This window comes from Phodopus roborovskii, unplaced genomic scaffold (assembly GCF_943737965.1).
Source record: "Phodopus roborovskii unplaced genomic scaffold, PHOROB, whole genome shotgun sequence".
Taxonomy (NCBI): Eukaryota; Metazoa; Chordata; class Mammalia; order Rodentia; family Cricetidae; genus Phodopus; species Phodopus roborovskii.
In genome coordinates, this window is record NW_026126460.1 from 25,317,503 (window position 1) to 25,330,873 (window position 13,371).

A 13,371-nucleotide genomic window follows, 5' to 3' on the forward strand; every position below is an offset into this window, starting at 1 on the left:
CTCATCTCTCCAGCCGAATAAAACAATTTTTAAAGTCATGCCTTTTCAGTGTTTTACTCTGATATTAAATGAATGTGAATGATTAACACTTCATTTACATAGGCTGAGGGTGGCCTTTACAAAAGAAATATTTTTACTTAAGAAACAAAACCTGGGCCTGGAGAGATAGCTTAGTTATAAAGAGCACTTGTTCTGGCAGATGACCTGAGTTCAGTTCATATTACCCACATGATGACACACAACTACCTGTAACTCTAGTTCCTGAGGTGACAACGTCCTCTGACCTCTAAGGTCACTGCAGCAAGTGCTGCACATACATGCGTGTAGGCAAAATACTCATACATAAAAACAGTCTTTAAAAAAAAAAAAAGAAACAAAAACAAAAATCACCTTCTACAAAGATGTAGCCAGTATCCAATTATAACTGACAGAAAGACACTATTGTGGTATGTCTTTTTTTTTTTTTTTTAGAGAAAGAGAGTAAGAAAAGCTGCACTTACCATATACATTAGTATGTCTCTAATCATCACCATGGCTGTTTGATGATCATTCCAAGCTTGATTTAATGTTTGAAGAAAGTTGTTATTCAATGAATTTAGTACATCTTCTCGCACCTATTAACAGAACAATTCATTAGTTTATGCATACAAGCACTCAAATATATATATATGTATATATGTGTGTATTATTTTTTTCAATAAAGTAATCAAATAGAATCCTTAGCTTCAAATCAAAGTAGTATGTTATAGGCCAATCAGAAGTTAATATAACCTACACATAGCAGACTCACAAATGTGCTCATAAAAATCCAGAGTTCTCTCTTGAATTCTAGAATCAAAAGCAACTCCTACATATTCCAAACTACCCAGTGGCTTAGTATCATAAAATAAAATCCCAAACACTTATAGCGAACAAGATTTTATTCCTGGCCCCAGGCTACCAGGCCCAATATCCTCCTTGTACACTTCCCAGAGTATGAACCTGAAAAGTGCCTGCCAATGCCAGGTCTATGAGGAGCTCTGTGATTTTGAAAAAGTTATTTCGCCTACGGAACTTGATTTCCTGACATAAAAAACAGCATCCTTTTGCAGGATTGAAATGAGAATAATATACTAAGGTACAGAAAACAATGCTGTTAATTCTCTAAGCACAATAAATATAAAACCTCCAGCAGCAACAATGATTGGCCATTGTCCTGCTCACTCAAATCACATGGTCTCACTTCACTTTCTCCTAATGAAATTTCACCCCCAGTCTTCCCCAACCTCTTCCTCCTCCCTTCTCCCTACCTACACTATTTCAAAATCTCTCTTTCTACACACACACACACACACACACACACACACACACTATTTATACATTCTATTTCTAGCTCTCTACTTCTTCACCTTCTGCTTTATTTTCCTTCCTACTACTCACTGCTACCTGACTGTATTACATATTTATTCATTGCTTCTTCCACTAAAATCTGAATGCTTCCGTGGAGGCAGAATGCCTCTCTTTTTAGCTGTTACTCTTTCACAAATAGTACAGTGCCAGATACCCAGAAGATCATATCAACTGTCACTTTCAACAAGTTAAACATTTTCATAAAGTGTCCTTGTATCTGATATGCCTTCTTAATTCAATCCCAATTTTAAAAAAACTCAACCTTAGAAGTCTTTCCTAATCTATAAGCTTGCTACTACCTACTCTTAAATTTCCTGCTGTGTTTTCAGCCCAATGGAAAGATTATTTACCTAGAAAACAGACTTTCTTCTTTGCTTTAAGTTTAAAATGAAGAAGTAATGTGGCTGTGTCCCAAGGTCATATAAGTCTTAGAAACTACAGTTGGACCTCCATATCTATGCGGCTCAAATCCACATATTCAAGCAACAATCAAAAATATTTGGGAGAAATATTTGAAACAGACTAATCAAGTTACACATATCTATAAATATGAGTTGTAAATGCATGTAAATAAAATGTCATTCTCTAAGAAATCAATTATAAAGTGGATAGATTAAAAAATAGAATGCCTTCAACATACAACAGAATAAATAAAAACCAAAAAAATTGCGTCAGAATTTTAAATTCTAAAAAACTAACATTTATTTATTGTGTGTGTGTGGTGCACGCACGTGCATGCATAGATGTGTATCTGTGTATGGGAGTGTTAAGTCCATGTGAAGGTCACAGAATAACCTGTGGGAATTGGTTCTATTAATTAGGTCCTATTTGCTAGCTTGACAAAAAGTACTATTTCACTTTTTCTTATTATATGCTGGAGAAAAGTAGTTTAAATTAGATTTTAATGTAGCATGAAAAACTACTAGCCTATATCATAAACCCAGAATATGATATATTTTAGCTTTTCAGACTGAGCACCTTAATTTTAAGGTATAGCCCCAGGATATAAGCACACTGACTATTTCAAAAGAAATTTAAAAATATATGTTAGTTGATAGTTATGTTAATCAAATACTTTCACATGCATAATTTCACACAGAATACATAGTTTCAATCTATATGTCAGATGTAAATATCAAGATACATAACACCAGAAAGAAAAAAAAAAAAACAAGTTGTTAAAACATGCCCATTTACAAATGTGTTCATCAAGCTCCATATACTTTACTGGACCACTAAGCTCTGAGACCTAATTAAGTGAGAACATGACAATGTAGGCAGGTGTGGTAGTAAACAGCTGGGACCCAACCACTTGTTAGTGACAGAGGTAGAGGATTCTAAGTTCCAAAGACAGCTCTGGGTTACATAGCAAAACTCTGTCAAAAACAAAAACCTTAGACAATCTGCACATGAAAAGTCATGTGTTCCAAATACTAAAACATCTGCCAATTATTATTAAGAACTGAATTTACACAACAATTACAAAATTGTGTTAAATGTAAACTGTGTTAAATCATTCCAGTTTGGGAACACATTCAAATCAGGAAATTATTTCTAAATGTACCTGACACTGCTGAATGAATTAAACAACTGACCAAATAAGTTTGTTCTCTAAAATGTACTGACTTACACACTTTAATATATCAACAAATATTTCATGTAATGTAATGTTTACAATTTATATCAGTGTGATGGTTTGATTGAGATGACCTCCATAATTCTTGGGCACTGTCCCTAGCTGGTGGCTGTAAGATTAGGAGGCATGTCCTTGCTTGGAGGGAGTATGTTGCTGGGGCTGCCTGTGACAAAAGAAGTGTTGTTTCTAGTGAGCTCTTTCAAAGCTTCCAGTTTGGGGTTTGAGATATGAGCTCTCAGTTATCCCAGACTCTATGTTTGCTGTCTCTTGCCATACTGTCTCATCAGTATTTACCCTGAACCTCTGGAGCCGTAAGCCCCAAATAAACTATCCCTTTTATTATGTTGCTTTGGTCATGGTGTTTTATTTATTACAGTAACAGAAAACTATGACAAAATTAAACTATGGGCAAAATTAAAAAGACATCAATCAGCACACACCTCAAATGATGCTATCTGCATCATTTTTCAAAGAACTATGCTATTAGTCAATAGTGAGCTTTTACCAGGTAGAAAAATCTGACTAAAAGTTGTTTTATGATTGTTAAAGACTTATTTATATGACTGGTTGTCTGCATGTATGTATATGCATTATGTACATGCAGTCTTCACAGGAGCAGGAGAGGGTGTTTAAAGCCCTAGAAGCATTGTGAGTCTCCTGTTGTGAGTGCTGAGAAACAAACTCTGCAGGAGCAGCAAGTGCTCTGAACTCCTATTTATTCTATTCAGATTTATTCAAGACTACACCACGAAATAATTCTTTTAACAATTTCCTACAGAAATCTTTCTACCCGTAAGTAATAAAAGTGAAGCTATGTATTCAAACACACGATAAAATGTAAAAACAAGATGAAAATTCAATCTTTAAAAATTAACACTTTTCTTAAAGAGGGTAAGTTGGCACAGAAACTAAAATGTACATAAATTAATAATAACTTTTTAAAAATTAACACGAAAGTCAAGACTGGCAAAACTATGTGTACTTGTGTAGTAACACTATTAATATCACCCATTAACATCAACATTTTTTTTTATCAGCAGGGCAAATGACCAGAACCTGCTGTGGAGGCAGTACCAGAATAAAGGTACTACAGACACCAAGTACTAAAAGAAAACTTACATTAAGTTCATCCAGGTGAAAAGCTGGCATTTGAAAAGCAACACAAGAAGAAACAGGGAAGTAACACTGTCACAAGTGAGAGTAAGATGGAACCAACTGTGATGAGAAGGTTAAGATAAGCAGTGGAAAACTAATGGCTGTGTGTGGTACCTGGGCTTGCAAAAGACCGAGAAAGTCTTAAAAAACAATACAACAGTCTACACAAAACTAAAACCACTTGAAAACTAAAAAAAAAAAAAAAAAAGAAAAAATTACTGTCAGGAGAATGAAAAGACCACCACCAACTAGAACATATTTACAAAGACCTATCCGATAAAAGACTACAATCCAAAGCATACAAGAAAAAAATTTAAACTTAATGAAAAACTAAGTAACCCTATTTTTAAAATAGGCAACAAAAGGTACCTAACTAAAGATATACTGACAACAAATAACTATATGAGAAAATGTTCAACACAATGCCACTAGAGACCTGAAAATTGAGAGAATGTGGTAATACAACATACCTATTAAGGTGACCAAAATAACAGACAAAACCAAATGTTGAAAAGTATGTGTAACAGGGAGCCTCTTATTCATTGCTTACAGGAATGTACACAGTTTTTGTTATTGTTTTGTTTTGATTTTTTTGAGACAGGGTTCTCTGTGTTAATTTGGTAGACCAGACCAGCCTTCAACTCAGCCTGCCTCTGCCTCCAGAGTGCTGGGATTAAATGCATATGCACCACCACCCAACTTGCAAACCAGTTCTTATTAAAAATAAACAAACAGAAACAACAACAAACCTCTTCCCCTTCACTATGAAAATCAACAGACTCTGGCACTAAAAGGAAATATGGGACCAAGGAGACTTTTTAAATGCATCATTCAGGCAAACATTGTCAATGTGAGCAGGCTAGGAAAGGTAAAACTAAGAAATCAGTGACTATTGGGTTGTCGGTTAGTGGAAAGGATGAATAGGCAGAACACAGGAGGACTTTTAGGACAGTCAAAGTACTCAGCAGACGGCAATAGTTACATACATGCCCAAAATTATACCTTTAATGCCACAGAATCAACTCACTAAAGACATATGTAAGCTATGGGTTCTGGGTGGTAATAATGTATCAATTAGTGTAGGTTAACAAACAAACTCTGTAAGGGATATTGGTTGAAGAGAAAGCAATGAGAGCCAGGTCATGGGAAATCATTGTACCACCTTCCATTCCATTTCTGCTAGAAATCTAAAATTTCCCTGGAAAAATCTGAAGACAGAGAACCCAGATAAAAGTAAAATGCCACCTAGGCAATTCTGCTATAAGGCCCTGGTGCAGGCTTAAAGGGCCACACTAGCCTTTCTGGCTTTTACACCACTTCAATACCCCCATTCTTATACTGCTGTAACAATGTTTACATAATTCTGACACCTGATAGTTAAAACACCCTTACTATCTTACATTAACCTTCACTTTAGAAGAAGAGCAATATGTGGTTGTATTTGCAAATATCAAAGAAGGACTTTATTATAATAAAAATGTATCATTTGAGAATTTGAAGTTAAAGTGTCACCCTGACTGGTAATGGCATGGCTTAAAAAAAGGAAATAAATAGATATAAACTGGACTCCATCAGAAAATTCTGAACTTCTGTTCTATAAATGCTAAAATGAGAAAAAGCTAGAGTAGCAGGAAAAAAAAAAACAGAAAACAAAATATAAACAAGAAAAGCATACAACTCAGTAAAGAAAGCAAAGAATTCAATTTTAAAAAAGGGTGTCTTAAACAGACACTTCACAAAAGAAAAGCAAAAGGCGTATTTTCAAGAATGTAGACTAAAACTTAAGAATGTAGACTAAAACCAGGATGAGAAATTAACTATGCTAGAATTGCTAAGGTAAGCTGACAGGATCAAATACTGACAAAGACTTGTAGCAATTGGAAGCAAAGAAGAACAGCCATATAGGAAGTTAGCGTATAATATAGTTATACACATATACAGCTATCATATGCCCCAGTAATCTCACTTCTAAATATTGATCTCAGGGAAATTAAAATTTATCCACATAAAGTTTGTAAACATATATTTATTTATAAGCATTCTATGCAATCTCAAAAAGCTGCATATGAGAATCATATTTCATAAGCAAATGGTTGACACTCTTGAAACAACAGAGTCCGAGTTGATCATCAACAAAAGGAACCAACTACTATTGCTTCCAACCTGAATCAGAACAAGCCAGAATCAAAGAAGCCAGTCACCAAAAAGGTAATAATATGTGACTCCAGTTACAGGACAGTTTTAAAAATACAAAACTATAGTGATGAGTGCTGACAGTAGTTGCTAGAGATGAGAAGACAAGGAGGGCATAACTATGAAGAGGGTATCACAGAGTTTTCAGGAGTAAAGGAACTTTTCCACACTTAAGGTAGTGGTGATTACATCAATATGAATATATGCCAACAATCAAAGAAGTTTGTGTGGAAATAAAGGTCCATTTTTTTATATTCACTAAAAAGTTGGCAATAAATTTCTCAAGTTGGACCATCTATCATAAACTACAATTACACAAGTGTTGTTAAAAGAACTAAAATGCCAAAAAAAAAAAGCTAGAGTTGTTAAATAACTTCAACATATTCAACTAACATTTCAACAAACCAAGTTTGTATACTATTTCTGTAAATCCAGCTTTTTGTTCTTACATTAAAAAAAAAAATCAACTTCAGCTAAAATTAAAGTAGAATTGATACAAAACAAATCTCTATTTTTCAGTAATAAAATCTGTTGATGCATAATTATGTTTATAACTCACTGAAACTATTGACAAAGAAAAGCTGATAAACAGCTGACAAAAGAATAACCAATTCTTTGTCCTTGAATTTACAAAAGTTCCTGCAGATGGACAAGAAGGCTGACACTGGACCACAGTTCCTATGATGGAAGACAATCTGCCAGAATATTCCACCCTCCAACACACACTTTTAACCACTAATAAAAGTCTCACCTTTTAAATTTTAACATCTAAGGCAAAAATCCAAAGAGCTGATTCAAATGTCTAGGTAAGAAAAGAAATCATTACCTAAATCCAAATGGTAAGTTTATAATTCTAAAGTTTCCCAAAACTGTAACAAAGCCATATAATCAGGAAAAAAAAAAAGGAAGTGAAAACTGAGGAATTCCTTAAGACTCAAAATTCAAGACAATATAATAGTCTAAATAAATAAATCTCTTTAATATCTATCTATTCATGAAAGTTACTGTAAGCTTTTCAAAACTCCCCAAGTGAGCTTCCTGAATGCAATAAAACTGATTATTAGCTAGGTTACCATATTATTCTAATTACTATTCATTAATAGTTTAAGAATAAAGGTAGGAATAGAATCAAAGATATGATGATTTTCCCCCCCTGGTTTTTTTCAAGGCAGGATTTCTCTGTATTGCTTTGGAGCCTGTCCAGGAACTCGCTCTATAGACCAAGCTGGCCTCAAACTCACAGAGATGTGGCTGCCTCTGCCTGGGAGTAAAGGCGTACACTACCAACCCTGGTACAAAGATATACCAATATTTTTAAAGCACTTCTTACTACAAAAATTTTCTTCCTGATTAATGCTGTATTTTTCAAGAAGTAATTTTACTAACATATATAGTTAGTAATACAACTTTAAGGCCTCCACAAAGACCACACAAACTTTGAATTTCAAATATATTCCCAATCCCAGTTGTCTAAAAGCTTCCAAAGAAAAGATGTCATTATATCAGATATCAAGTGCCATTCAAAAGATATACCAAAACCCCTCGCTTCCACTGACAAGACTTCTGATGGCTTCCATCAGGCAAAGCCAAGATGCTACTCAATCACTTTTAATTCCAGCCAAGGAATAGGAGGACTCTAATATTAGGACAAAATTGAGATTCAAAGTAGAGATGAAAAAGGTTTTGGATACTGTATTTTCATAATTTCACATATTAAGACAATCTATTACATATGAGGGCAAAGAGAAAACCACGTAAACTTGGTATTTCTTTAGAAGCATTCTTTTTGAGGAGGGAAAAAAAAAAAAACATTTATTGTGTGCACGGCTTGCTCTCCTTCCACCCTATGGGTCTCATTGACTGAATTTGGGCTCTCAGGCTTGGCAGCTGAATGACTTTACCAGAAAAGCCTTCTTGTCCTCCTAAATAGCATTCTTTTTAATTTTTCATTTTCTTCATTGTTTGTGTATATAATACAGTTGTTCTGCCTGCATATGTTTGTGCATCATGTGTGCAGTGCAAACAAAAGCCAGAAGAGAGTCAGTTGCCCTGGGAACTGGAGCTATAGTTGTGAGCCACACATGGGTGCTGGGGATCAAATGTAGGTCCCCTAGAAGACCAGTTAGTGTTCTTAACACTGAACCAATCTCTCTAGCCTCTGTCTTAAGTATTAACCCATTTGTGTTAATCTATGTATTTCCATGTGGTCTTCTTACCCGGAGCCGGCTGCCGCGTACTGCTCTCTCCAGACTCTCCATCTTGGCTCCTCCTTACTACTTCCTATTTCCTCCTTGTCTCTCCTATCTTCCTTTCCTATTGGCCAACAGTGCTTTATTATTACCCAGTATGAGAAACATATAGAATGACATCTCCCATCACATTCTTATTTTCAAATATTCTTTCATCTCTGGGAATACAACTCAGTGGTGGAGCATTTGCCTAGCACATGTAAGAGACACTACAGCTTCAATCCCCAGCACTACAAAATGCTCTTTTAAATCTGTGTTAAACCCACATTATAGGATCATGACTTTGGTGTGCATTACAGTACCATGAAAAAAAAAGGATGCTTTATGGTTGGAGAGGGAGGGGGTGTATGAAAAGAGATACACAAGGCCTGCAAGATAGGTCCATGGGTAAAGGCTCCTAATACCAAGCTGATGTAAGTTCAATCCCAGGGACCCACAGGGAACCACATGATGAAAGAAAAAGAACTGACTGATGTCATTCTGTATGCTGCGAATACAAGTTTCTCTTATCGGTTGATGAAAAAAGCTTTTCCCACCAATGGACAAGCAGGATTTAGCCAGGCGGGAGATAAAAACAGGGATAGAGAAAGGTAGAAGGCACAATCTCTGTAGTAGGTGGAGTCGGAGAGATGCCATGTAGCTGCCAAAAACAAAAACAAAAAAAACCCAAGGGACCCAGGCAGATACACAAATTAATAATTAAGAGATCCAGCCAATAAAAAGGCTGAGCCATCAGCCAAACAGTTTGTAATTAATATAAATCAGTGTTTTTATTTGGGACTAAACAGCTACAGGGCCTGGTGGGACAGAAACTTCTATATACAACTCCCAGAAGTTGATCTCTGACTTCCACATGCATGCCTTCAAACACATGCATGCCATAGACATACCCCTCACACACATAAAAATTTCTTTTCAAAAGGATAAAGTCTTAAAAAAAAAAAAAATCTCCCACAGAGGAATTCCACTAAGAGCTAACATTTGAAAAGCAATCATTTCCAATGGCTAAGATGTCAAGAGAGATGCTAAAAGCTATCATGATCATCACAAGTACTCAATGAAATTATGAGCACTGATAATTGTCAGGTAACAATCTGGCTCCTAGAAGGTACATTCAAATCTCAGAATAAAAATAACCGAAAAGCTGAGGGACACAATGCCTCCAAATCACATGATGCACTTAAATGGTTATTTAATAATAATCTGAGTAGATAAGCACAATCATGTAAGGAATTTGTGGCTATAAAAACAAGGTTGTTTCTACTTTGCCGATTCCTTTCAACAAATCACTGAAGGGAGGGGGTAATCAGAGATGAACAAAGGGTCTTAAAGTATCTATTATTATTCATTCAAAAGGTCACTCACTCACTTATCTACTTTTATTGAAGGACCACCACCACAAACTGTAACAGAAATGAGAGAAAGGTGTTAACTGACTGTGTAGACCACTTAACAAGCTATGCTACAGCTAATGGGTACAACAGAGGAAATGTTAAACACCATTTTAAACCTGGCTCTTCTGACAGCTCTTTTCAGACTACTTCAAAGCAGTAGTTATTCAACTTCCTAGGTGTCTCATATCCAACGTTACTCCACTCTAGTCTATAATAATCCATTTCCTTACCCTAGCTCCAATCATCACCTTTCTGTGCTTAGGTTACTAGCACCATGCAATGTATCAAGAGATTTTACTGCCTAGCTGGCAGCCTTTTCTCTGATTCCTATTACCACCCTAAGCAACTCCAATATCAAACAAAATAGATTCTCCAAAGTCCACCCCACATCGTCATTGCTACATATAACTCTGAAGACCTCTTCTACTCCAGCCCACCTATACACTAAGCAAATGCAGATCTGGCTTCTTTCATATATAATATTTTCCTACTGCGAGTGTTATTTTATCTTTGCTCTCATGATAAATCTTTAATAATCCTTTATTTTTTGTATCTTGCCTTGAATTCCCCAGGCAAAGTAATTTAATTTTTCCTTCTTTTTGGAAGGTATCCTGAGAAAGAAAAAGAGGGGGGGGGGGACCTACTGAAATTGAGGTAATGAACCTACAGATCAGCTACCGGAAAGTTTTCCCTCACTTTCCTACCAACAGTCCTAAGAGTTGCTATCACTGGATTTTAATCATGAATGTAATTTAAATTTCTTTCTACACTGCTTTACATTTGCCTAATACCAGGAGGAAGCCTCAAAGTTTTAACAAGAGTCTTCTCAACTGACCTACAAAACAATTCAAAGCTTAACTTCATTTCCACTAGTGCCCTCACATAACAATACTATAGATTTAATACAATAGTTCTTTTCTCAAAAATGTGAGAAAAATCAAGACATTGAGAAAGTGGTTTACACAGATACAATTTTTTATTACACAGGGTAACAAATTAAAAAAAATGGAAACAAGGTATTTGTTCTACAAGCAAGACTTTGCATTTCCAACGCAATTCCAAATAACTATGGCCTCTTCCCCATTCCAATTTCCATATCTGTAAAGTAAAGCATCAAGGAGGGCAGACCTACAGCCCATGGATTCAATTATATGAGCTAGAACCTTTAATGCACACAAAAGGAAGCGTTGCTTGACAGACTGCAACTGCCTAAACCAGGGCCTGAAATATACGAGATCCCCAATGATGAAAAATGAGCAGAATGAATCTCCTCTTATATTCTCTCTTCTTCCCATTCAATCAAAGTAAAATAGCATTCAAAGAACAAGATGCTTGGATAAAAGGACCCTGAAACCCCACTGGAGTGCTCCATATAGCAGTAAAGAACCTAGATTTTAAAAGTTAACACTTTTTTCTTTAGCTTTAACCAATCCAAAGCTTTCATACGTTCATTCATAAAATACATTACTCAATTAATACTATAGAGTATTAATGAAAGTATTAGTACCAATAATAAACCAAACCTAAGAAAACAGGTTTTGTATTAAAAATAGACAACAATAAAGTCACATCAAAACTAGTTTCTTCTTGGTTCTGACATGAACAGTAAGTGTCACAAATTGTGTTTCCAAGACTTAATAACCTAACTGTGCCTAATGTGGTGGCTCATATCTACTGTGCTAACACAGGAGGCTTAGATCTGAGGCCAACCTGGGTTATATAGGGTGACTCCATGTTGAAACAAAGAAACAACCCAACATGATTAAAGCCCAACAGGAGGAAGAAATTGAGCCAGAGGCAGGTGGATCTCTATGGGTTTAAGGACAATCTGTTCTCCAAAGCGAGTTCCAAGCCAGCGAGGGTTATTTAGTCAAACTCTGTCTCAATAAATAAATACATAAATAAATTAAGAGGGTAAAATTTGTAAGGAAAAGTTGAAACAAACCAAAGAAACAAACAACAAAACCCTAGATTTATCATACAATCGTTATTTAACTGAACAGTTAAGATTAAGATATAAGCTCAGGTTCATTTTTACAAAATGACTAGCAGCAGAAATAGGCTTTTCAGTGCATTTCTCATTTCTACTTAATACTCCCCCCCCGCCCCACAGCTACATCTAAGTTACTTATTAAAGAGGTACTCCAAAGGCAGGATACTTTCCTTACTTCAGGACAACCCTAGAGACTTGTCAGGTACATTCTGACTCTCCAACTTCATCATGCCCTGTTCCCAGCAACTAGCAACTCTTAGACATCTCATTCACAGCAGATTATCAGTATCTATACTCTAGGAGTTGATAAAGAATGTCCTGCTGTCTATTAAAAGGAAGCCTCACTGGAATCCCACCATAAGACCATAAGCAACTGCTACACATGATACCCGATGCTTTGTGCCTTTGGAGAAGAGCTAGGGAGTGTAACAGAGACTGACTCAGAAAAACAAACAAACAAACAAACAAATGGTGTTTTAACAGAAAAACAAGACATTTAGGCATTCTCTTTGCCCGGTGTGCTCATCAACACTCTCTTCTTTTGAGGGCCTGCTTATTCTTTAAGTCCCAGTTTAAACATTACCACGTCTTCAAATAGCCCTAACTTGACTCATTTAGCTACTCTATTATTCCTCCTCTATCATGTTGTATTTTTTTTAACTAGGCATGCTCATTTTATGAGCGGAGATCAGATATGTTCTATTTACCAATATATTCCTTACACTCAATTCAGAACCTGGCAAATAGAAATGCCTGGTATGTTGAATTCTGTCATGACAAACCACAGGATACTTCTGAGGCACTCACAAATTGGCATATAAAATTTCTTAAATACAGAAAGCATCAAGAGTATTTTTTCAGCCATGCTTTCAAAATTATTTGCTTTAGAAGACAGGGGAGAGAACAAGCCTGTGAGAAACTAAAGTGTTTATGCTTACTAAAATAAGACAGTATTTTTCTTATGGGAAGCACAAAGGCCTCGTGCCCTGTGTTCCCAAGCATCTCACTAAATTCTTTGGTCTCAGTTTCCTAACACAAAATATTCTGGTGACAATATACTACCAGCACTAGACAAGAGATAAATAGCACTTGGAGTGTTTGGTCTTTCTTCAAATCTAGAAACTTATTTCTTAAATTAATAATCAACTACTTTCATCCTGTCTTCTCTATAACATCTCTTTATCTACTCTCATCTATAATAAGAGTTTTAACCAAAAAAAAAAGTACTAAAAACTACATCCAAAAAAACAAAAAAGAGAAACAAACAAATCCTGACTCCATGTAAAAATTCAATTTCCTTTTAATTCTTCAATCTGAAAAAATGGGTCTTGATTATTTATACAATAGTATTAAAATAGTATT

General features: G+C 35.5%; 1 protein-coding gene across 3 annotated transcripts in view; it reads right to left on the reverse strand.

Moving 5' to 3' along the window:
- The window catches only part of Cul3 (cullin 3), a 74,215-nt gene that overhangs the window by 38,789 nt on the left and 22,055 nt on the right, over positions 1 to 13,371 (reverse strand). For all 3 annotated transcript variants that reach the window (XM_051190552.1, XM_051190553.1, XM_051190554.1), the window contains one exon: positions 501 to 614. In XM_051190552.1, coding sequence (XP_051046509.1) covers positions 501 to 614 — 114 coding nt within the window. The remainder of the gene's footprint in view (positions 1 to 500; positions 615 to 13,371) is intronic.